The 26,072-nt window shown below is 36.7% G+C and overlaps 2 protein-coding genes across 2 annotated transcripts; both read left to right on the top strand.

Moving 5' to 3' along the window:
* The first annotated feature begins 200 nt into the window (after positions 1 to 200).
* LOC114247298 (ELAV-like protein 2) lies at positions 201 to 5,981 on the top strand. The gene is made up of 2 exons (XM_028180229.2): positions 201 to 1,318; positions 1,400 to 5,981. The coding sequence occupies exons 1-2, from the start codon at positions 586 to 588 to the stop codon at positions 1,660 to 1,662; spliced, it is 996 nt and encodes a 331-aa protein (XP_028036030.1). The 5' UTR covers positions 201 to 585; the 3' UTR covers positions 1,663 to 5,981.
* Positions 5,982 to 12,599: 6,618 nt separating this feature from the next.
* GCC88 (GRIP and coiled-coil domain containing 88 kDa) lies at positions 12,600 to 25,901 on the top strand. The gene is made up of 12 exons (XM_028180234.2): positions 12,600 to 13,098; positions 13,472 to 13,573; positions 14,022 to 14,125; positions 14,944 to 15,089; positions 15,646 to 15,728; positions 16,885 to 17,057; positions 18,082 to 18,295; positions 19,016 to 19,407; positions 20,636 to 20,821; positions 21,441 to 21,550; positions 24,760 to 24,837; positions 25,615 to 25,901. Exons 1-12 carry the CDS (start codon positions 13,014 to 13,016, stop codon positions 25,784 to 25,786), a joined length of 1,845 nt encoding a protein of 614 aa, XP_028036035.2. The 5' UTR covers positions 12,600 to 13,013; the 3' UTR covers positions 25,787 to 25,901.
* The last annotated feature ends 171 nt before the right edge of the window (positions 25,902 to 26,072 follow it).

Genomic DNA, 26,072 nt, shown 5'->3' with positions numbered 1-26,072 from the left:
AAGTCATGAAAACTTAACAAACAAAGTTAATTTTGTATTTTTGATTCTTCTAAACGTGTGCGAAAACCCAATGAAGTACAAGTACAAGTTGTGATTAAATACCTAATCTTTTTTGTTTTAATGCTTCGAAGATTTTTTTCTCAAGGAAAACAGTCTACGTTATTTTCCCGAAATATTCTCTTGATTCCAACATGAGCTCTTTTACTGGCAACATTCTAAAAAGAAAGTGAAGTGAAAGAAATGAATTTACGAGAATAGGTCGCAAGTCGCATAGATTTTTGGTTGATTTCCTTTTCACTTTGCTTTCGTATTCTCTAAGATCTAATAAACTAGAGTTAATTTGTGTTTCTGATTATATTTTGATTCAACAATTCCGGTGCCGCTCTACCGAAATCAGGATAAGTACGAAAGTGAACAGCATCTTATTGATTTTCTTCCCATGCATGGCATATGCTCACACCAGCTCGAATTCTTCTTATATCTAACAACGAATACATGATTTAGTTCCGAAACTACCCGTTTTGAGTAAAGAGTCACATAACCAGTGACATTTTATCTAATTTTCTGTAAACAAATCGAGTCAAAATGATGGCAAATCCGCTCGACTCTCTAAACCAGCCCACGCAAAATGGAAGTAAGTTGCAGCCGTGCAAGAATGAGTCTAAGACGAATTTGATAATCAATTATCTGCCGCAAACGATGACCCAGGAGGAAATTCGATCATTATTTTCGAGTGTCGGCGAAGTAGAAAGCTGCAAGTTAATAAGGGACAAGGTGACCGTGTTTCCGGATCATATTCTCAACGGTCAGAGTCTTGGATACGCTTTCGTCAACTATCACCGAGCTGAGGATGCAGAAAAGGCGGTGAATACACTCAATGGTCTCAGACTGCAGAACAAGATCATCAAAGTTTCATACGCACGTCCAAGCTCTGATGCGATTAAAGGTGCCAACCTCTACGTCTCCGGACTCCCGAAACACATGACTCAGCAAGAATTGGAGAAACTCTTCGGCCCCTACGGTACCATTATCAGCTCGCGCATTCTTCATGAGAACATGAATGTCGGTCAGTTGATGCAGGTAGCTCCAGAAGATCACTCTATCCAAGGTCCATCAAGAGGAGTCGCCTTCATCCGGTACGATCAAAGGTGTGAAGCAGAAGCAGCTATACGTGAGTTGAATGGCACTATTCCACCTGGTGGAACAACCCCAATGACTGTCAAGTGTGCAAACAACCCAAGCAATCAGAATAAGGTTTTGGCACCCCTTACTGCATACCTGGCTCCAACTTCAACACGGCGCATCATAACCCCTGCAGGTAAAGCACTGCTAGCTATCAACAAAGGTCTCCAAAGATTTTCTCCTCTTTCCGATCCGCTCATTCAAGGTAATGCTTTAGGTGGATCAGGCTGGTGTATCTTCGTGTACAACATCGGGGCTGACACTGAGGAGAGTGTTCTGTGGCAACTTTTTGGGCCATTTGGTGCCGTCCAGAGTGTGAAAATAATTAGAGATCCCTCTACAAACAAGTGCAAAGGTTATGGTTTTGTTACTATGACCAATTATGATGAGGCTGTTGTTGCCATTCAATCCCTGAATGGCTATTCACTGAATGGTCAGGTCCTTCAGGTCAGCTTCAAGACCAACAAGAGTAAATCTTAAAGACTTTGAGAGTCTAGTCAATAAATTGTAGCTAATACAAAAATGTTGATCAACATCGTCATGGTTTGACATCAAATTATAATAGTACTGAGTAGGAAAACATTTTGACACTGTATGATGCGAATCATGACATGTAAAGTTCATCAGAAGTACAAAATATGATGCGTGTAATCATAATATTAATCCAATATTTATTTTACTTCATAATTTTGACAAACATTACCCAACAATGATTTGTATAAATGAGTTACATATAGCAATAAGAAGATTCCATTTAATAACTTTCATATTATGAATAGTAAAAATCTATGAGATTTTATTACAATTTCACATTTAAAATTGCATAAATTAGTAACAAAATGATCTGATATAGAAAGTGAATGGTTCTCCAATTCATAAGACATACAAATGGTTTTTAATCATTTACAAATAAGCTGTAGAATACTCGAAATTTCTGATTGTTAATCTTGAACTTTACTAGACTTATCACAAACTTAACTAATTTAATAGCCTAAAACATAGCTGAGTATGTAATATAAAGTACTAAAGTAAAAATGGTTGTAATAAGCCTAAAAATATTCAAATCAATATAAAACTGAGCAATATACTCAAAATAGTATAAGTAATAGACAACATAGTAATATATTCTACAAAAGAAATAATGAAACAAATCTTAATGCAATAATATAATTATATTTAATATCATATTATTATGATAGCTTATCAACAGTGCAATATAAAAGATTTTTTTACTTAAAGTAAAATATATTCCCAGTGCAATTCAGATCCAGATTAAAATATGTAATTATTTTTGGGTTATAACCAAAAGTGTATTTGAGTTACAACAATAAGTTTATTGGTTGGTGACATGATTTTTGATGCTATAAAAACACTAAGCGTAAATACGATACTTAGTTGTACTTAGGAGATAACCAAAGACATCAGCAATAAAACTGACTGATTTAATAAAAGAAAACTATGCACTAAGTGACTTATAAGAACACCATAAATTCTTCCATAAGTATTTTACCATATGATAAGCAAAGCCCCATACATTAAAAAGATAAATTTAAAATAGTAACTGGTATGAAAGAAATGATAATGCACAAAAAATATTTAAATACTAGATATTAAGTACTAGTTTTTTTACACGAGCATCAAATTAAAACTAAAATAGGCTTATTTTAGCCACTGGTGAGTAAGACGGAAAGTGGCTGTTATAATGTTAATAAAATATCAAAATAAGACATAAATAGTTTTTGGAGTTCCAATTAAAGTTTAAAGCAAAAATATTATGTGGGCTGTTCCGGGCTTAGAAGACATTATCAAAGCAATAATATAATTTGATGCTCCTGTATAGCTCCTGCTAGCACACTAGCATAGAAAAATGTTCATTAAATCATCATTTTTATTCAAGAAAAGTAAAATCTACGGGTGACTTTTATAATGGTTCCCACTTAAAATACTTTAATCTGACATATGTGTGGCACCATGACATAACATCAAATATTATATATTATTGATCAACATTTTAATTGTGACATACATCTTTTAATGCATCAGATTTGGGCACATAAATTATTTAAAATTTAAATGTATTTATATGTGAAAGTCAAATCAATAATTTAAAGAATGTAGGAGTATGTTGTGTTTGGAGGTAATTTTCTCATTAATTAAATAGGAAGATTCACAATGGACAAGGAGAAGAATAATTTAAGGAAAAATCAAGTCGAATCAAGCCTGACATGTGAGTTTGAGACTATGCAAAGATAATAATGTTTTTATGCCAGCATGACCAGTAAGTACAATTCACTTGTGTACTAACATTGCAATATTTTTAAAGAATACTCACTTCAAATATTGGATAAATATTAAACATTTATACCTCATTTGTAATTTTCTCATAAATATCATCCTACATTGTCTAATGTGAATCTAATACGTAAGTATCTTAACTCGCTAATAAAATTAATTTGACTTTCACCACATTATGATATTGTCTCTCTAATTATTAATTTCATTGTATAATCACTATTTATTATTATGATATAAGTAAATTTAAATAAAATTAAAAAAAAAAAGTATGTTTCCATATAATTTCTAGAAACCATTGGGTTTGTTCATTTTGATGTTTGTATTTAACATATTCATAGTAGCATATGTAAGTAGTATTAAAATATTATTTATTTGTTTAGAAATCATTAATGCCAGTACGTCTTTTCGCCATTTTTTTATTGTAACAAAGAAAATGCTCGCCGGTTCATACCAGCAGCCTAGCAGCATATTTAATGGCTGAGAGAATTGTCGATGTTCATCCTAGACTAAGCCAATAAGAAAGATGAAAGAAAAAATCAGATTAATTTTGTTACAAAAAAAAAGAGTGAAACACTAGTTCCAAATATTCTTTTAGTTTGTTATTCATAAATAGTAATTTATGTAATGCATAGTTAAATTATTAATAGTTAAATGCATATCATAATTGACTAAATGAGGCGAGATATATTCTCATGAAACTGTTAATACACGATGCATTTCGAAAATAAGTTACTTATATTCTATTTATTTTTCTTCTATAAGCTTAAAATGTTGCATTACGAATTATTTATTTTTAAATATAAAAATAATAGAGAAGTACTTAAACTATGCGGAACTAGTCATTAAAAAATTGCGCAACATATTTTTTTTAAGTACTTATGTTTAATGGCTAAGTATAAAAAATAATAGTGAAAAACTGTGTTCTTTAATTTATAAAAAAAAAACCGTAGTTTAGATATTAATTTATGTTTGTGTGGTGTTTGGTTTAATAGTATTTATTGTAATACCCGAAGCACACGTTGCTTTCAATACTGTATTCAAAAAGGTTTTTACAAGAGTTTGGCAGAGGCTTTATGGCCCAGGTGGACAGAATTAATCTTGTAGTCTCAAGAGGTAAATATCAAGTACCTACTTCATTAAATGATCAGTCGATTTAAACTCCTATTACCGGAGACTCGAAGGCGGCCATTCTATTTATCAAATAAAAAATTACAGTAGTCATAAAAATCTGCCATATTCTTGTAATTAATATGTATTTTTTTTCTTAAGAAATCCAAACCTTATTGAGAAATTTTCATTAAAAATAATAATAATAATAGAAACGGATTTTTAGTAATTAACTTAATACAAATAAAAAATTATGGTGTGTATGAAACTAGTCAATGGTAGAAATATACCTCTATATGTTACTGTTTGAAATGCTGATATTTTAAGTAAGTTTCTAGACTTATTTGTATAAGTTTCCTGTTACAGTATGTTCGAACAAGCCTGTGAAATTTTAGTAAAAAGCAATGCCCTACGTAATTTTGCCTTTGGACAAGAAGCTTCCGTACCAAAAAATAGTTTTTATTCTATTTTTTACTTATCCAACATACGAGGAGTATAAATGCAAAAGCTCCTACCACAAAGTCAATGCAATCAAAGATTGATTAAAAATGAGGCGAATACGCCCTTCAGATTTGATTGGTTCACGTATTTCAAGTACCCTGCCGCCAAGTTCAAGTGCAGCAATTTGGTATGGGCAGTTACAAAAATATGAAATTTGAATTAAATTTTCTCACATAAACGGCAAATCGGGGCTTATAGGCCACTTGCAATAAGATTGAACAATAATTATGATAAATTTGATTCAATCTAAGATTTTTTAACAAATACTTGACCTGCCCTAGAAGATATAGTTATCTCTAGAAAGATTACAAGATAATTCTTATAAGTATGGATTTTCATATGAAGTTCTAATTTCGCACAAGATTATCAGCCTATTTGTATATGTCATCACATTGTTTAGTCAGTTTTGTGTCGTCCTATGTGTATGTGAGTTTATAGTTAAATGTATGCTTGCTTTCCACCGATTACAAAATCTATATGTACACACCTGGCCCGTACAATTTTTTTTTGTATTTTCAAGTTTTATTTCAGCTCGCCATTATTTGCGTTCTAAAATTTCGGCATTTAGTGATACAAATAAAATTTGTTTCAAAAGAAATTCAATTTAAACAAAAGTACATACCTCTACTAACATTTTTTTTTAATATAGCGTTTATTTATCTGATTTTTTTCTTTTGTTTTGTACTAATTAATTTGTTATTTTGGGCAGGTATGGGTAAGGTTTTGGCCTAGGATATAGGTAGATTTATAAGACAGAGTACAAATCGCCATGTATGAAGACGAGCGTTTATGCTTATACAATTAAAACTTTTGAAATGTCAACGAATGTAATCTGACGTAGGGAATAATTATATAGGAATTAAATATTGACCTTAGCAATAATACGTATAAAACAATGTTTTATTTAAGTACTTCCCCTGATTACTGCTTGTAGTAGAAGCTGGCAGATTAACTGCTCTTAAGATAAATAAGATATTTGTGATTCTATGAAACGATTGGCTTAAGGTTCACCTGATCATAAGCTGCAAGCCTACAAACAAAGTGGATGCCTGTGTCGAATTAGAGACCTTGTGTCGAAGTCTCGAGTGCATCAGAACAATGGTTCTTTTATCGATCGTACCGGAACGTAGGGAGTCAAGCCCATGTAGCACCTAACCTAAACATCAGCCCGCTGAGTTTCTGGCCGGATCTTCTCAGCGGGTCGCGATTCCGATCCGGTAGTACATTCGCGAAGCATCTACTCTTGAGTTGTTAGGGTCTCTTTGGAGGCGTTCGGGTAGCGGTTGGGAAATCCCACCCCTAGCTGAGCCCTTGCTCGCCCACCTGCCCTGGTAAAACTGGAAAGGCTTCCAGGCCACCAGTAATCTCTCAAACATAAAAAAGCCCACGTAGCCCCCGTGTGCAATCATTACTCTAACGCACTTCAGTAAGCGTCCAGTCAAAATGAAATAGATACAAGTGTAAGAGGTGGTAAGAGGTTCATTGAAAGTGACCCCGGCGCTTATAATACCACTGCGCTGACACCCTGCCCGCTATCTACCCGATTCCTGCCCACGCAGGAGCCAGTATCCGTCGACGCCCTAGACACGGATCCATCGGATCCAATAACTCTCGTATTAGACGCCTCCAGCTCTAACACTAGGAGCAGGCTTAGGGACTCTGGTAATCGTACTCGTCGAACTCGCTAAAGAGTTCGACGTGCAACCTAACCCACATATCAGCTCGAAGTTTCTCCTCAGATCTTTTTAGCGGTTCACCATTTCGATCCGGTGGTAGATTCATTTGCAAAACAGCTGCCCTTGAGTTCTTAGGTATCCTCCGGAGGTACTCGGGTGGCTGTTAGCAAATCCCTTAGTTCCTGGTTAAGCCTTTGCTCGCCCACCTGTCCTGGTGAAACTGGAAAGGCCTCCGGGCCACCTTTAATTTTTCAATCCATAAAACCCTGCACCCTCGGTAAAGCCGCCTCTGGAACATATGCTCGTAACATATTGTACTCTATTTAGGATTGAAGTAAGTAATCTTACGGAATCCCCCTGAGACTACAGGCGGTACACAAGCTTTTTGGATGGGCTGCGCATCAAAGTCTAGACATAAAAGCGTTCCACAATGCTTGGTAAGTGGTGCATATCAAGGACATCATCTTATTATAATATCATTTTTTTATTGTAAAAACAGGAGAACGACCTCACTGCTCACCTGATAGTGAGTGGTTACCGTCGCCCAGGCACGTCAGCAATGCTGTGGGGGAGTGCTAAGCCGCTGATTACCGTTAGGCTATGGCGCTGAAATAAAGTATCCTTCAAGGAATTCTTGGCAATTTCCAGCAGTGCAGTGCTCCTTATCGAATTGATGTGTAACGCTAATTTTTTTTTTTTATAATTTTCGGAGTCTTCAACCATGAAGCGGTTCTTTACTTTTGGAAAATCTTGTGCTTTACAAGGCACAGGTTCAGCCTTGCATGGAGCAGAAACCCATTTTTGTGTCCTATCCTGGATCACAAATACCAGCTGTTTCCATTTGACTCCACCCAGAAGAGTCGTGCGGGTTGCCGTTGATTCTTAACTCATATGAGGAGGCAGTCTCCTACCGGTGATGGTCACGGGGCGACCTAAGGGGGTTGAGGCTGCGCCGCACGCTACCGTCACTCTAGCGCGCTGGCACCAGGAGGACGGGACGGCGCGTCGGCGGCTGCGGACTGCGATGCGGTCCGCCTTTTCGTCGTCGCTGTCATCGCCGAACATACTGTTGAAGAGCAACCCGGTCGGCGGTGTATCGCGTTCCGACCCGGCAGAGTGGTTCTGGCCCAGCGGGGTATCCCGGAACACCAGCGGCACCGCCCGGGTGGCCTGATAGGGCCGCCGTACCGCGGAGACCGACGTCGTTGGTCGTCGACTATCGCCTCGACGACCCGTCGGTCGGGCGTCCTCGGGGTGGCGCCGCGTGTCTGGTTGTAGTGTTGACCGCGGGAACCCCCCTACTCTGAACGGGTTCTGACCCCGGACGGAGATCGGACGTCGGGTGTAAGAGTGCAGGGGAGTCGTTTAGTGGGTGGGCCCTAAAATCCTTGGGCCCGCGATCTGCTCTCAACACCTGCAGATCGTTGAGTCTCACATACCCCGCGCGCCCCCTAGGCGCGGGGACCTAGTAGGAGGTTCGGCCCCCGGCACGAAAAAAAAAAGAAAAAAAAAAAATGCTTCTTAACTCATGTATTAGGGTCCTTACATATGAAGTTTTTCCCGATTATTTTTTTGGCGTCGCTTATTACCGTACAACGGAAAACTTGAAATAACGGTATATTTACGAGTAGGTACGAGTTGCTGCAGAAACAGCTCGAACGATTAATGATGTGTACGGCGCTGGTGTCGCAAAAGAAAGCACGGTACGTTTTGCTTTCAACGTTTTCGTTCTGGAAATTCCGACCTTCAGAACCAACCCCGTGGACGGCCAGAGACCAAAGTGGAAAATTAAGAATTATATTAAGTATATTGTGGAAGCAGATTCGTCACAAAGCACTTCAGAGATAGCTGCAAGCTTCGGGATAAATGATAAAACTGTATTATTCCACTTGAGGCAAATCGGTAAAGTAAAAAAAACTTCAACGATGGGACTTCATGAATTGAGTGAATCGAACTTCCAAACACGCGTCGACTGCTGTTTTACTTTGCTCAACCGACACAATAATGAAGGGATTTTAAATCAAATCATTACTTGTGATGAAAAGTGTATAGGTAATGTACGATAATCGGAAGCGTTCGTCGCAATGGCTGAACCCTGGAGACCCAGCCAAATCCCGCCCTAAACGAAAATTGACTCAGAAAAAGTTACTTGTGAGTGTTTGTGGACTAGCGCTGGTGTCGTTCACTATAGATTTCTAAAATCTGATCAAACGATTACGGCAGATATCTATTGTCAGCAACTGCAAACCATGAATGAAGAACTAGCTGCTAATCAACCGAGATTGATCAATCGCTATAAGCCATTGCTCCTTCAAGACAATGCAAGACCACTAGTGCTTTCGTAAGCAATAAAAACAAATTTGCGAGTCAGTTCTATTGCTAAATTTAAAATTTGTGACAATGATTACGACAATGACAATTATCTAAATAAATTTTATTAAATCTGTAATATTGCTTGGTGCAATAATAGGGTAGAAGCCAGGGTAGAAGTTCAACCAGGGTAGAAGCCTTTAAAAATAATGAAAAGTGAAAAAAAAAATAGGTAGTAGGATGAAACCCATTAGAAAACGAGGGGGATATTATAAAAATGAAAGGAAAAATAATTTACGGGCGATCTGAGGTCGGGAAGGGGATGGGGGGGGGGAGTTTAAGGATAAAAAACGGTTTTTCTTGATTTCCGGCAAAACTAAAAGTCCTATGGAAAAAAGTCAAATCGCAAAGTTGTAGGTAATAAAAAGATCTAAAGCTTTTGTATTTACATTTTTTTCACATAACCTCAAAACTTATGTGAAAAATTAAAAAACCAAGTTTTTGGTTATTTATTTATTATTTTTCAAAAAAAAAAATTTTTTCACGAAATTTGGTGAAATTTTTATGTCCCAAAACGCTGTAATTTATTTGATTAGAAATATTTATTTTTTCACCTTATTTTGAATTAATATCGAAAAAGAACCCTAATTTTCAATCGTAAATTCACCTGTCAAAATATCAGCTTTTTTCAAAAAGTTGGTATGTTTTCTGTTCGTTGAAATCTCTACTTTCCGATGGTGAAAAAAAAGAATATGTTACTATAGTAATTCTTCTCAGAAAATGCAAAAAATCGAAAAAAACTCGAATTCGATTTTTTTTTATTATTATATAGGTACAAAATTTTTATTTTAAAATTTACACTTTAATTAGGTACTCGAAAAACATAAGATTACATGTTACATTGATAAAAAAAAATTGCAAATCAAAATATACTATTATAATTAACAAACAAATAAGTTAATAAAATTAATATTTAATAAGACATCTACAATATTTGGAGAAAATTGTCGAATAACGCAATAAAAAAAAAAAAAAAAAAAAATCTTCTTTAAATTATATGCGTAGATGCCTATTTATTTTTAGATAACTTAATATATATCTGAGTGACCTACAAAAAATTTTAGCCCATCAAAGGTATTTGAAATATATGAAATATACATGAAAATCGGCCAAAAGTTAGTTATTAAAAAATCCTTAATAAAATAAATATCCTTATAAAATTATTAAATAATCTCCTTAATTTTGCTCAAACAAATTTACTTAGTTACTACCATGAAAAAAAATATTTCAAAATACTTAAAAAATATATTAAAAATCTATAAAAAGTATATAAATATATATATATATATATATGTATATAAAATATATATCATAAATATATTTTTAATAACTAACTTTTGACCGATTTTCGTGTATATTTCATATATTTCAAAAACCTTTGATGGGCTACAATTTTTCGTGGGTCACTCAGGTATGTTATCTAAAAATAGTTATAAATAGGCATCTACGCATATAATTTAAAAAAGATTCGATAATTTTCTCCAAATATTGTAGATGTCTTATTAAATACTTATTAATTTTATTAACTTATTTGTTTGTTAATTAAAGTAGTATATTATTTTGATTTGCAATTTTTTTTTATCAATGTAGCATGCAATCTTATTTTTTTCGAGTAGTTAAAGTGTAAATTTTAAAATAAAAAGTTGTATATATGTAATAATAAAAAAAAATCGAATTCGAGTTTTTTCGAGTTTTTGCATTTTCTGAGAAGATTTACTTATTATAGTAACATTTTTTTTTTCACCATACCACGGAAAGTAGATATTTCTACGAACAGAAAACACCAACTTTTTGAAAAAAGCTGATATTTTGACGGATGAATTTTCGATTGAAAATTAGGGTGCTTTTTCGATATTAATTCAAAATAAGGTGAAAAAATTAATATTTGTAATCAAATAAATTACAGCGTATTTGGGACATAAAAAGGTAAGTTTTCACCAAATTTTGTGAAAAAATATTTTTTTTTAAAAAGATAAAAATAAAATACCAAAAACATGTTTTTTTTAATTTTCACATAAGTTTTGAGGTTATGTGAAAAAAGTGTAAATACAAAAGTTTTAGATTATTTTTATTACCTACAACTTTGCGATTTGACTTTTCCATAGGACTTTTAGTTTTGCCGGAAATCGAGAAAAACCGTTTTTTATCCTTAAACCCCCCCCCCCTCCCCATCCCCTTCCCGACCTCAGATCGCCCGTAAATTATTTTTCCTTTCATTTTTATAATATCCCCCTCCTTTTCTAATGGCTTGCATCCTTCTATTATTTTTTTTGGTTTTAAAAATTATCGACCCTGGTCTATAATGACTAAGATAAATTTGACTTTTGTAATTTTATTCTCAACCTTGTTTTGTTTTCCATATTCACGTATAGTCGGATTTTTTATTAGACGAAGTAAACTGACGTTTACTGTGTTGTCAGTTTTTGATGAAATAAAAATAGTGTTGTGACAAAGTGAACGATTGAAAAAACTCCTGAATTAATGAAATTGCCTCGATTGTCTAGTGAATAGTTAGTGTGCCGAACTGCCGATATCGGGCACGGGGTTCGAATTTTAGCCGTGCTTTGTACATACCAACGAGTTTTCGACGAAACATTATGTTCCTATGGTATCTACCTGTACTGAATACCGAGTGTTTTAAACATTAAGAAAAACATTGCGAGGAAGCTTGTAAGACTGTCCTATTTCCAATGCATCATATAGTTGAAACTATAGATGTATAAAATATAACAATTATAGGTACATAGGTAATGAAAATAAAAAAAACTGATTGTAGTTACATACTACTAGTAACATATTATTATATTGGATCACTTTAATACAATTTTATTGTAAAATATAAATAATATTCTTTTATAGTTTGAAATTAATGAGTAACTCTTCACACTCATTGTTCATTTATGTGATTGAACGAGAACTGAACGCATCACTATTACTTTAAATATAGCAACATTATTTCACAAAGTGACATTAGCTACTGTCAGCTGGCTTCGTCTATAGTCGGATTTTTAATTAGACGAAGCCAGCTGACAGTAAAGTTGCATTAAAGTGCTCCAATATATGTTACTAGTAGTATGTAACTACAATCAGTTTTTTTTATTTTCATTACCTACCTATAATTGTTATATTTTATACCTCTATAATTTCAACTATATGATGTATTGGAAATAGGACAGTCTTACAAGCTTCCTCGCAATGTTTTTCTTAATGTTTAAAACACTCGGTATTCAGTACAGGTAGATACTATAGGAACATAATATTTCGTCGAAAACCCGTTGGTATGTACAAAGCACGCCTAAAATTCTAACCCCGTACCCGATATCGGCAATTCGGCACACCAACTATTCACTAGACAATCGAGGCAATTTCATTAATTCAGGAGTTTTTTCAATCGTTCACTTTGTCACAACACTATTTTTATTTCATCAAAAACTGACAACACAGTAAACGTCAGTTGACTTCGTCTAATAAAAAATCCGACTATAATTAAAAATCCGACTATAGGTATGTAGGTCTAAAATTTTCTTGTTACATAGGTACATCCTCAGATTATTAGAGAAAAGAATATTATGATATATCGATCATTTTGTAGTTTTTAATGGTTTATAAGTTGTCAAACGTCAAAAAATCGGTCAAGCTGGAAAGTGGAAGCATAGATTATCATTATTTTATTTTATGTGGAACTGGGAACTAAAAAGTGATTTAAGTTAAAATGATATAAATCAAATTTTATTTACAGACTTGTTTAAATTGTGGTGATTTCTCAAATAATTAAACCTGTACTAAATACTGATCCATTCTAGTTTATTTGAACTTCGCAAATAGTTAATGGTAATGTTTATTTAACAAAAATATGTCTAGTCTTGTGTCATAACAATAGAAATGGAATCATTATCAAAACAAGAGCTAATATCTACCATAACAAAACAAGCTGATCAGATAAAACGATACGAATCACGTTTACGGGGTAAGTGTAATCTTTTTTATTTGGAATAGAAGGACAGTGTTTGGCCCGGAGGATTTGCTGCTTAACCGGGACTGATAGCGAGCTCAAGGACTCTTTCCGAGACTTCGCGAGATTCTTATTAAACATAGTTTATTGAAAAACATGTGAAAGTGCTCTTGAACACCATTACAAAGGATTAATTCGAGAGCCATATGTTATGTGGCTAAAACCAATCCTGTAGTGCATTTACATAAAAGTAGATTTTCTAAATATATATGTATGAAACTTGAATTATTCTCAAAACACTTTTTTTTGGCTCCGGCAGCAGATCAACTATATCTTCAACGTAGAAAAAAGTAATGATGTCATTTACAAGGTAAATTTTCATTTCCAGATGTAGTCACAGCTTACAAGGGCTTGGTTAAAGAGAAAGAAGCATTAGAGATCAGCTTGAAGGCACTCAACAAGACTGAAAACACTATAGATGGAAGTGAAGGTATGACATTCAGAGGTGTAGAATAGAGATGGGGATTAACATTTTTCACTTCTGTAGATATAAAAAAATTTGTTTTTGGTCATACAGTATAAGCTCTTTTTTTGCGGGGTATATGCTCCTTAAATAGTCTGCAAATACAGAAACCACTAATAGTGGTACAAAGGATATTTGGTTGGATACCTACATATTTCAAACCTTTTATCAATGTGTATGTACCAGTAGACTTATTAGATCAACAGATAAGGAAATCTTGAGCTGTGAATATAGGAATTGGCTTGCATTTTTTAATCTGCGAATAGTCGAAATACGAACGAAAGAATCGGGAATAAGGATCTTTTACTGTATATGAGTTTCTGTTTTAAATATAATATGCTAATAGTACAAGTAACCCAAATCACATAATGCATTAATACATATTTAGGATTCTAAAATTTCATTCAATTTACAGATGATTCGGTCACAGCCCTCACTCTGTCTCTTTCTACCCTCACAGTGGAGAAAGCTCGCATGGAAGAAGCTTTCCAGGCAGACAAAAAAGTTACAAGAGATAAGGTACATATGATTCCATGAACGTGCCTACAGCCAAAGAAAAATATCTGTTTATGCTTTTCTCAGAAATACTATATATTCTCAGTTGCTATTAGATTAGTGCTATAGTTATTGAGCTTACCAAAAAGGATTTATTTTCAAGACGTATGTCATACTAATGTTACAAATAATAAGTTAATGTCATACAAATCTCAAATACAAGCTTACTAGATGTAATTTTCATTCTACTTTAGGCAGAAGCGCTATCAGCTTCTTTGATCCCGATGATTACCATTGATGATTACCATTGTTAGTGGACACAAGCAATGCATCATTAGGTGCAGGAGTATATGTATTGTTTTTTTTATTTTTTATTTCCTAGATGAGTGGATGAGCTCACAGCCTACCTGGTGTTAAGTGGTTTCTGGAGCCCATAGACATTCACAACGTAAATGCGCCACCCACCTTGAGATATAAGTACTAAGATCTCAAGTATAGTTACAACGGCCGCCCCACCCTTCAAAGCGAAACGCATTACTGCTTCACGGCAGAAATAGGCAGAGTGGTGGTACCCACCTGCGGGGACTCACAAGAGGTCCTACCACCAGTAATACCAGTAGTACCACCAGTATTGTACAATGAAGATATAATTATTGTATGTTCTTTGATTTTCGTGAGTCATAGACAACTTTTATGGCTTAATCGAACTTGTTTTATTGTCATTATATTATTACTGATGTATGAGATACTTCATAGTTTTAGTGGTCATTAAAATGATTATTGTTGTTTTTTATTATACAAAATGAAATGTTAGCTAATATTGAGCGTGAATATTGTTACAGTATGAGACCATGTTAGCGGCACTGAGAGAGGAGAATAAAATGCTATCACAGCAACATTTGCTGGAGGTTAACAGTCTGAAAGCCAAGATAGCCTATGAGATACAAGAGAGGGAGAAGGAGAGAGCTGATCATGTTGCTATGATGAAGTAAGCATACATTTCTTATACAGAATATAATGTGATTCTATGACATAAAGGCTATTTTTCAAGTAGACGCGCATTTCAAATAGAAAATAAATATTTAAAACTAGCGACCCGCCCTCGCTTCGCTTCCGAAACTGTAATTTATTATTGATTTCTCCACTATTTAATGGATGTTATTATACATATAAACCTTCCGCTTCAATCACTATCTATTAAAAAAAAACCGCATCAAAATCCGTTGCGTAGTTTTAAAGATTTAAGCATACATAGGGATATAGGGACAGAGAAAGCGACTTTGTTATCTTTTTGTTCGATTAAAATTAGTAATTTATTGATAGTAAGATGTGTTTTTGGGTAGGCTCTGTGTATATTGCTTAGATTTTCAGCTCAAACTATCTCAACAGATAGAAGCTATTTTCATATTGCGATGTATTATGGTTGAGGTTTATGTGCATGACACTTGTTCCACTCTTTAGGCTACAATAAGGTGAATTTAAATGTTTTCATTCGTGTTTGTTTAAAAGTATATAATTTAGCTTTTCTTTGTATGACATTCCAGAGAGTTGCATTTGAAATTGAACAGCGAAAGGAAGACGAAAGAGAAATTAGAAGATCGAGTAGTTAATTCAACTGAAGCTCAAGGTCAGTGACTCTCAGTAGACTCTCGTTTTAAAAAAGACACGAACAGCATATATACTTTCTGTATACAGAAAGTCTAGACTACTTTAATTATGTATACTGAAAGTCTACACGATGACTGAGATGCTTCTTATAAGAAGCAAACCTTAATTCTTTGTATTGGGCTTCCACTTCCTCTACTTTAGAGTGCATTTTCCATTTTCCATTCATCATCATCATCATCATCATCAGCCTGTATCTTTTTTTATTTTTTTATTTCCCTTGTAGGCAGACGAGCATACGGCTCACCTGATTTATGAGTGGTTACCGTCGCCCATGGACTTTAGCAATGCCAAGGGCAGAGCCAAGCCACTGCCTACCAAACCTACTATCTCCACTGCTTTATGTAGGCCTCTCCCATAGCCCGCCACAATGAACGATCCTCCGCCTTCCGCATCCAATCTTTCCCAGCATATCGCCGCAAGTCATCGGTCCAACGGGCATGGGGACGCCCAACGTTGCGTTACCGGTACGCGTTCTTTAGTCCAGAACACGTCTCTGAGAGTTACGTGTCTTTGAGACGTCCATTTTACATTAGTATTTTATTTTTGACAAGACAACCAATTTGTTCAATTTATCAACCTTGAACAGCAATAGCTGAGCCACCTCCTTTTGCCTTTTTCTCTTTTTTTTGCTTTTCTTTTTTTTTGTATTTCATTTTATGATGTGAAAGGCAATAAATGATCTTTATTATTATTATTATTATTATTACAACGTCTTATAATTCGATGGAGCCGGCTGCACGCACGAAAAAAATGACTCATTGAGGCGTTCCATATAAGGCTTGAAGTGCAAGCGAAAGCGCGTAACGAGCGACAAAGAGGCACAATCGGCCTCCGCGTTCGGCAGCGTTCGGCATCTGTCTCTCCTACTTGAGTGAGCGATGAATCCGCGTGGACAGCTGCTATACAATAATACATTTACATGTTTTCGTCAAGTATAAAGTTCAGTGAAAAGTGAATGTGGTGTCAATTGTCCATACAAAATAACTATCAAACAAATAAAATTAAAATTTTCTTTTGAAAAATGAAACCATTCCATCAGTATTTTCTTATGACGTTGTCACGTACAACTATCGTCATGAAACCGACTTTACCGACAACCGATTTTTTGTTCTTAGCATCACAAGCCGAGCTAGAGAAGCGAGTTAGAGATCTGAGCAGTTCCTTGGAGGCAGCCCAAAGGAGACTGCAGCGTGCCGAAGCTCGGACTGTTGAGACTCCAGCCCAATTAGTCAGGCTTCAGCAAAAATTGGCGCTGATCGAGCAATCACATTCAGTCGCTATCAGAGAAGTAAGTTATATACAGGGTGCTTTTTTAAAAGGTTAAAAATTTTTAGTTAAACATCCGGTAAATCATTTTTTACTGGTGGTAGGACCTCTTGTGAGTCCGCACGGGTAGGTACCACCGCCCCGCCTATTTCTGCCGTGAAGCAGTAATGCGTTTCGGTTTGAAGGGTGGGGCAACCGCTGTAACTATACTTGAGACCTAAGAACTTATATCTCTATGGGCTCCAGTAACCACTTAACACCAGCTGTGAGTTCGTCCACCCATCTAAGCAATAAAAAAAAATCTGCATACTAACTTAGTCACTTTGTGAAACAAGTTCCCACAAAAATCTGGAGACTATTTCTATAAAAATACACACGCTAGCTTTATATCTCTAAGATTTGAATTTTTTATTTTTTTATTGCTTAGATGGGTGGACGAGCTCATAGCCCACCTGGTGTTAAGTGGTTACTGGAGCCCATAGACATTTACAACGTAAATGCGCCACCCACCTTGAGACACCTTAACACACCTTAACACATTAGCAAGAATTATAGACTTCTATCTATCAATCATGTAAATTAGTTCATGAGGGCTCATGTTTCCCTGCTAACAAACCCGAGACTGTACTTACGTTCCAAAGTCACTGGCACATGTATCAATAAAACATCACCTCCGGCAACTATCTTTTCTGGATAATAATAATAGTCCGATATAAAAAAATACAATGAAATACAATGCGTTTCGGTTTAAAGGGTGGGGATGCCGTTGTAACTATACTGAGACCTTAGAACTTATGAGTGATATTTGATATCGTGACCGTGAGATATCGAGATATCTCAAGATTGGTGGCGCATTTACGTGGTAGATGTCTATGGGCTCCAGTAACCACTTAACATTAAGCGGTCTGTGAGCTCGTCCATCTATCTAAGCATTAAAAAAAAATTATGATCTGGATCACTAGGTCATTTTCTTAATTTTTATCAGGGTTTGCTGTTTTTAGTGTATTTTTTTAAAACCATATTTATTGTTTCATATAAAAATCAAGGAACAAATAAAAGTGAAAAGGGCCGAAGAATCTGCCAGGAAGATCTGTGCCCGTCAAGAAGAAAGAGTCGCGCTGCTAGAAGGAAAACTAGCTGAACTCTCAGAGACTATAGGACAGTACGATTTGAGGAGACGCCGCGACCAACAGCTGATACAGCAACTTAGAGATTCTATAAACGGCAGGCTGCTTGAGAAGATCGCTCCGGCTACGATTGGTAACTGATCACTGATCGTTTTAGTCCTTGTTGTTAAGAGCGCTTGTATTTTTTTTTACCTTGAGGCATTTTTTTCCATATTTAAATGGTTAAAGAAATACAATAGCACTGCCCTATTTCTTCGAACGAACTTACTACCGGTCGAGTCGTGCGCTAATTACTTAACAAAATGAAAAATTCAAATGTCACCAATAAATATAAACCTTTTCTTATCTCGCTAATACTGTTACGCGCTGGGGCTCGGGAGAAATAAAATTCTACCGAATTACTAGTTACCACTGTATTCACGCTTCGAACACTTAAAACACTTCACAAACACTTTAAATTTCTCAATTCGCTTCTTCCGCTTCGCTTCAGGTAATCCGTTCGCTGTTTCGCTTCCAGTAGTTCCGATTACTAACTGACTGCGTGGCACTAAATGGCATAAAAATTGTCGAGACGAAATTCCTAGAATCGTCGAGAATATTCCACACATTTCTAATATTGTGTTTCTGCTATCTGACAATAGATGGCGTTGTACTTTTCGCGCGTTCTAAATGTTACTAGATATTTCGGCATTCGTTCGACTATTTGGCGATCGATGGCGTTACTCTTACCGGCGTAAAAATACTTTTAAGTATAAGCTAAATACTCTAAAATATGTTCGAAAATGTGACATAGAATCGTTTCAGTATTGGAATGAAAGATTCACTTTATTATAAATTATGTGTTTTTTTATAGAAGAAAGCACTCCAGTCCAACTTAGCGAAACGGACAACGAGAAGTTGGCGGACAGCGAATATCTACAAACATTAATCGACAAAATACACATCCTGAAGAAGGAACTGATATCGGAGAACGACAAGCAGGGCTCGCCCATAGACGTCGCCGCCGTGTTCCAAATCGAAGGGTTCGGTGACGTTCATCTCAAGTGCAGGGAGGATTACGAGAAGCTGCGTCTGGAGTTGGAGGAGGAGCGAGCACGTAGCTCCAGGGAGGGCGCTGAACCGCGACCCTCCTCGCCAGCTCTGCGCCACGACCTCGCGCTGCTCGCCGACCAGCTGCACACCTGCAAGCTGATGCTGGACGAGGAGAAGCAAGACAAAATCGACGCCCTGAGGATCTGCGAGGAGGTCTGTTGCTCCTCATTTATTTGTCGCATCGTTTACTATCTTTTACTGCCTATTTCTGCCGCCGTGAAGCAGTAATGCGATTCGGCTTGAAGGGTGAGGCAGCCGTTGTTTTGTTATAACCAGTGGTCGGAGTAGGTAGATTGATTTTATATACTTGCGCCAAGATATTATAACACGGACGTGCCATTTTATCCATAATGTGCGGGAAGTCCCGGAAAAAGTTTCGGAATTTGAACTATGGAATAAAGTAAAATGAAAAACATACAGATAGGCTAACAAAATCGTTTATTATTAATACAATGAATAGTTATTTTTAATTAAACAAAAACATAAATAAATCATTTTTAGTCCTCATCGGATACAATTTCTATGTTTAAAAATATTAACATATTATGCTTTAAAAAAGGCCTAAAACATACTTACATAAGAAAATTATTAAAGTTTACCTGAACCAAAATAACTTGAAGTAAAGATTAAATCCAAAAACAAATCGATGTCCGTAGATACAAGTCAAATTCGTCGTTTTCAGAAGGTACGAGGAATCACTAAGGGTGAGATTATCACCCTGGATTGTTTAGCCTTAGAAATTCCTGTGTTGTATAAATAAGCCACCACTTATTTACACAACACAGGAATTTCTCAAATTAGGAGCGCACTCTACGAACCGAGGTAAGCGAGTGAGTTACCTAGAACCTAGGGACTAAATACTGTGTAACTATTCCAAAGTGTTTTTGTATAAAATAAAATAATAAAATACTGATTTTTTTCACCATTAGTCAGCACTGGCAGCGTAAATTGTTATTATTAATACGTTTTTCACCTTAAACACAGATTCATGCTAAATTCAAAATTCCGGAACAAATATCACAATAAATATGAAGTTCCGGTATTTCGGAGGCATATCCATATTATCCTCTACGTTTAACGTCAACGACCTTAAATAAATCTACCTACACCGACCTGTAGTTATCTGAGACTTAGAGCGTATGTCTCTAAGTGGGTGACGGCATGTAGATGTCTATGGGCTCCGGTAACCACTTACCAGGTAGGCCGTGAGCTCGTTCGCGTGAGCAATAAAAAAAAATACCCGACAATCTCACGGCACGTCCGTTGACTCATAAATGTCGCGTCATGAATATTTCCACCCGCTTTAAAATATGATTACAGTACGCATAAATATTTTGGTGTTTCGTGGCGGCAATATTTCGTATCATTCCGATGTTTGCAGAAATTGAAAAACGAAGAGGAATACCATAAGGAGGTAACGACGGACCTGAAGAACAGGATCCACGTCCTCGAGAAGCAGGTCGCGACGCAGAGGGAGAGGTACGCCGCGCTGCTGGACGAGACGGACAGCTACATCCGCGGCAGGAACGAGCGGAAGGTCAGCAATGAGGAACACAACGTGTTTGCTGTGAGTATGACTTGCCGGTCGACGTGTGAGAATCTACTGTGACAGCACGACAATGTTTTTTTTAATACGCTTTTATTAGCCTTATGTTACGTATTAGTATATGTGTTTGTAACGGAGTCTTTGAACATGATTTTGACCCCCTTCAAAACGTCGGATTAATTCGAAATTTGGTATATTTATTAAGGACCGATGACAATTCAACATTGACAAAACATATGAAAAAAATGAAATTCAACTAAAAAATGAAAAATAAATAATAGTTTAAAAAAACTAACAAAATACGCTTTTATAGAAAATCCAACTAAAAAATAGAAAATAAATTTTAATAAATTTGAATTAAAAATAGTGTAAGAAAAAAATATTTTATTGTAAAAAAAGCGTGGGGTGCATGGTATCAGTAGTTGTAAATATTTTATGAACAGATATGGGTAGAAGGGTCATCTTGATAATATCCTGAAAAGCACCCCACGCTTTTTTACAATAAAATAATTTTTCTTACACTATTTTTATTTCATATTTATTAAAAAATATATATATATATAATGAACCGCTTTTTTTTCAATGCATGCAGTCGGTACCTACAATTGTGTTAGCATTTAGTGTGAAATCAATTTTTTAGGATGTTTCGGCGCCTCCCCACATGCTGCATTACGCCCACGAGCTCGCCCGGAAGGACCAGGACATATCGCAGCTCAGGAAGGACAAGCATCTGCTCGAGGGCCAGTACAGGTGAGACACTTACAAGGATTAAGCAAGAAAATTACGCTCTACGGTTCGGGATAAATGAAATTTCCACTGAAGTATAAAATCAAAACTGACACTTAAAACACTTAAGGTACACAATCAGTTCGTTGTTTCGCTTCGAGTAGAACCGATTACTACTACTCGATCAAGCCCACCAGGCACTTAGAGTGCATTACGTCACGCGGGTTTCTGATAGGGTTGTCAAAAATTACAAATAAACTTATATGCTAATAAAATGTTTATTAGTAAAATATTATTAAAGTGTGAATGACAGTTCTTAAAAGTATTATTAAAGTATAAAGTACAGACGAATCAATAGTACCTAGATAGGGGGAGTACTTCCTAATCGGAGTCCATATTGCGTTCTCCGCTATGTATGATTTTACCCATTTTTACAATTAAATAATAACAAGTAAAATTTTAAATCAACAGCAACAATATTTGACAAACAAATACACTAATAACAACTAATCAAAAAGAAGCGCGAACGAATAACGGGTGACCACGATAACGTCGGTAACCATACTGGCAACTGCGCGGCGGTCGTGGGCGACAGCGGTAGAGCGCGCGGGAAATCTAATCCAGTGCCGAGTTCGCTTGCTTGAGTAGTAACTCTCTACGTCGTGGGGTCGTCGTACCTCCTTGCGGGGGCACGGAGCGGGCCTCGGGGTCACTCTCTTTACGTTGTTTCTGTAACACTTTTATAGTCGACTATAGTAGAATTATTTTGTCCGTGCAGTTTGGGTCATAAAACATAGCCCGGCTAGGGCGGTCAGCATATTGCGCGGGCGCAACGTAATTATCGATAAAAACAAATGAGTCATCGAAGGCAGGTACACGGCGGCGGGGTGGTATACGAGGGGTGGTGAGACATTGTTATGTTATGAGTCATTTGTACTTACCTGCAAATTATAGTACATTATGTCGAAGAGAAATGTGTTTTTATGCATTCGTTCTCTGTATTTCTTTAGTGACACAATGGCTACTCCTTTTGTTTTGTATCAAAACAGCAGAATTTATTCAAAATAATATTTGCACGTGTTGTTATCAACAATGTGTTAAAAATTTTCACTGAAATAAGAATAGATTCCGAAAAGTTACAAAGTGTTAATTTCTGCCGTTCGATTAGTGATTTTTTCTTTCTTTTTTATTACTAACCTACAAAATGACAAAACTATATACACTATCGATAACGCTTATCGACAACAATAATGCGCATCACTATGCCCGTCCATAAGGCTCGTGAGTAGAAGAGAGAGCGAAATACTCGTTTCACCGCTCCGATTTTTTATGACCCAAACTGCACGGACAAAATAATTCTACTATAGCTGTACCTATCCGCCTCGCTAGGCATTTAAAATTAAAATTAATATTTCTCACCCCCATAAAGATTCTCATCATTAACGCCCCCGCAATCAGTGTAGGGAGTCCAACACTTATAAAAATATTAGCCTATCCATTAAGTACATGTGTTTTCTACATGGATACCAAGTTTCAAGTCAATCGGATGCATGGTTCAATAGTTATAACGGAACATCTGTAAAAAACACTGTAGATTTATATACCTAGTCATGTCATAAATTCTGTCACATGTTTAATGTAAAATAATTGAAACAAGTTTATTCATTATGTAACCATTCATATACCAAAATGAACTTAACAAAACATAGATTCTTATGATACTAAAGTTTATTCAAAATGACCTCCGTGATTTTGAATACAGGCCTTCAATCTGCTCGGCCAGTCGTCTATCGCAGCACGAACGAGGTCCATGTCAATATCGGCGGCTGCCTTAATCAAGGATGTCTTGAGTGACTCCAAATTGGGATGAGGCTTTGAGCACGCCTTTTCCTCCAAGTGTTGCCATATCTTGTAATCTAACGGATTCAAATCTGGACTGGAGGAGGGCCAGTCTTCGTGCCGGATGAAGTCGATTTCACGCGCCGCCAGCCAGTCTTGTGTGCTCTTCGCTCTATGAGCTGGCGCCGAATCTTGTTGGAATACCCAGTGCCTGTTATTGAACATGGTATGAGAAACAGGTTCCACAAGGTTCGTCAGGACTGTATTTTGATACACAACTGCATTCGTTTTTACACCTTTCTCACAAAAATGTACCTCTGTTAAGCCCCAATAAGAAACTCCCAAACATACCATGAGCGAGGATGGAAAATGACCTCGTTGGACACGCGGAATACGGTTGCTCGCTTCTTCACTACTGTGTGCGTACACCTTATCATTTTGTTTGTTGTAGCTCTCTTCTACGGTAAAAAATTTTTCATCCGAAAATAGAATTTCCCGATATTTTTTTCCCGCGTACCGCTTCAACAAAGCGCGGCATCTCTTCAGTCTCAGGTCCATTAGACGAGCATTCAAACGATGTCCTGTTTTTCTTCGATATGCCCGAAGCCCTAAGTCTTCATTTAACACCCTTTTCACCGTGGTTCTGCTTAACCCCATCTGAAGGGCCAACAGTTTCTGCTTACGTTTAAGATTTCTTTGAATTCGCGCCTTCACAGCTTTTATCACTGCTGGAGTCCTAACAGACCGAGGGCGACCACTTCTTGACCTGTCATCTACACTAGAGTCTTCATTGTATCGTTTGATGGTACGATAAACGAATCTTTTGGTTATATTCAAATTTTTCAGTATGTTAAAAATTTGAATTGGCGCGTAACCGCAACGATGCAACGCAATAACTGCAACACGGTCTTCTTTAAGCGTCCACTCCATATTTAAAAATGAGAAAAATTCTAAAAGTATACATTTTTATTTTCATGAACAATTCGAAATTCGAATTCAATAAACTTTTTTGTGGCCAGCATTCTAAAAGAAAAGTTTTTACTGTGTGACAATACTTATGACCTGACTAGGTATTAGTGTTATTAGTATAGATATATATACTACATCCCTACAATTATCGAGAACGTTTCCGATGGTACTAGTCGCTTCGATATCAGTTTTCGCTACTTGATGACAGATGGCGTTACCCGTACCGCCATAATAATAATATACAGGTGACGTGATTGGAACACCGATGCCAGAATAGCTATGACGTGGTACACGAGGTCAATGTCTCAAGTTGCTTAGTGAATTAGCTTACATGTTAGACTTTAAAAGGGCATGTAATTCAGATGTAGCCATATAGTGCAATCGAGCCGGTGAGCAAAATAAAATAAAATAAATCTACTTTTCAGAGACTGCCAACGAGACGCGACCATAGAGAAAGAGCGATTCAAAGAAGTCGTCAGAGCGCTGAAAGAGGAGATTGACAGGTAATATCAGATACTCTCCCCCGCACCAGCGCTCACAGGTAGGCGCAGGCCCGCAGGCGCTTTTTTTATTGCTTAGATGGGTGGACGAGTTCACAGCCCATTTGGTCTTAAGTGGTTACTAGAGCCCTTAGACATCTACGACGTAAATGCGCCACCCATCTTGAGATATAAGTTCTAAGGTCTCAAGTATAGTTTCCACGGCTGCCCCACCCTTCAAACCGAAACGCATTACTGTTTCGCGGCAGAAATAGGCAGGGTGGTGGTACCTACCCGCGCGGACTCATAAGAGATCTTAGCACCAGTAATTACGCAACTTATAATTTTGCGGGTTTGATTTTTATTACACGATGTTATTCCTTCACCGTGGAAGTCAATCGTGAACATTTGTTGAGTGCGTATTTCATTGGAAAAATTGGTACCCGCCTGCGGGATTCGAACACCGGTGCATTGCTACATACGAATGTACCGGACGTCTTATCCTTTAGGCCACGACGACGTCTCCCGCTCTCGGAGTAATAGGCAGCAATGTACTGCAACATTATCAACGCTAACCGCAAATTGCATTACTGATTCAATACTGTATGATACAAATAAGGCCGAATCTACACTAAGCGTCACTAAAGCAGAAATAATCATGAGTTCTTGCCGGCAAACCCTTAGATGGTCCCTTTGATGTTAAGCGTTTACGGAACCGCACGTGCTTGTGATGTGCTTGAGACGTGAGGTCGCCACACAAAGTACGTAACGATTTCGCTAACTGTTAAAATTAATTTTCAGATTAAGAAGAACGCAATCCCGTGAAGGTGCAAATTTAGAGTATTTGAAGAACGTTGTGCTCGCTTACTTGATGTCCACGGACTACGCCGGCAAGAGGCACATGCTAAACGCAATAGCCGCCGTGCTGCATTTCACTAACGCCGAACGTCACTCCGTGTTGTCTACTTTGTAAATTTGAGTGACCACTTACGATCGAACGGGCCGTCATACTGAATACTTTAGTGTCGGTATTCGTTTTAGCTTATTTTTTAAATCAACTTCGACAAACTTCGAGAAACTTCGACAAATTGAAATAATCCTTTGGGAATAGCCACCGACTTCGCGCGACCTACTCACGTGAGCCAAGTCGTCGTCCTAGTCGTGTATAAGAAAGACTCCACAATAATTCAAATTAGGATCGTCATCAGACAGCACCTATTTCTGCTGCGAAGCAGTAATGCGTGTCGGTTTGATGGGTA

Source organism: Bombyx mandarina, chromosome 12 (assembly GCF_030267445.1).
Source record: "Bombyx mandarina strain Sakado chromosome 12, ASM3026744v2".
Lineage (NCBI taxonomy): Eukaryota > Metazoa > Arthropoda > Insecta > Lepidoptera > Bombycidae > Bombyx > Bombyx mandarina.
Note: the sequence above shows the minus strand (reverse complement) of the source record. Positions and strands in the feature narration are given on the sequence as shown.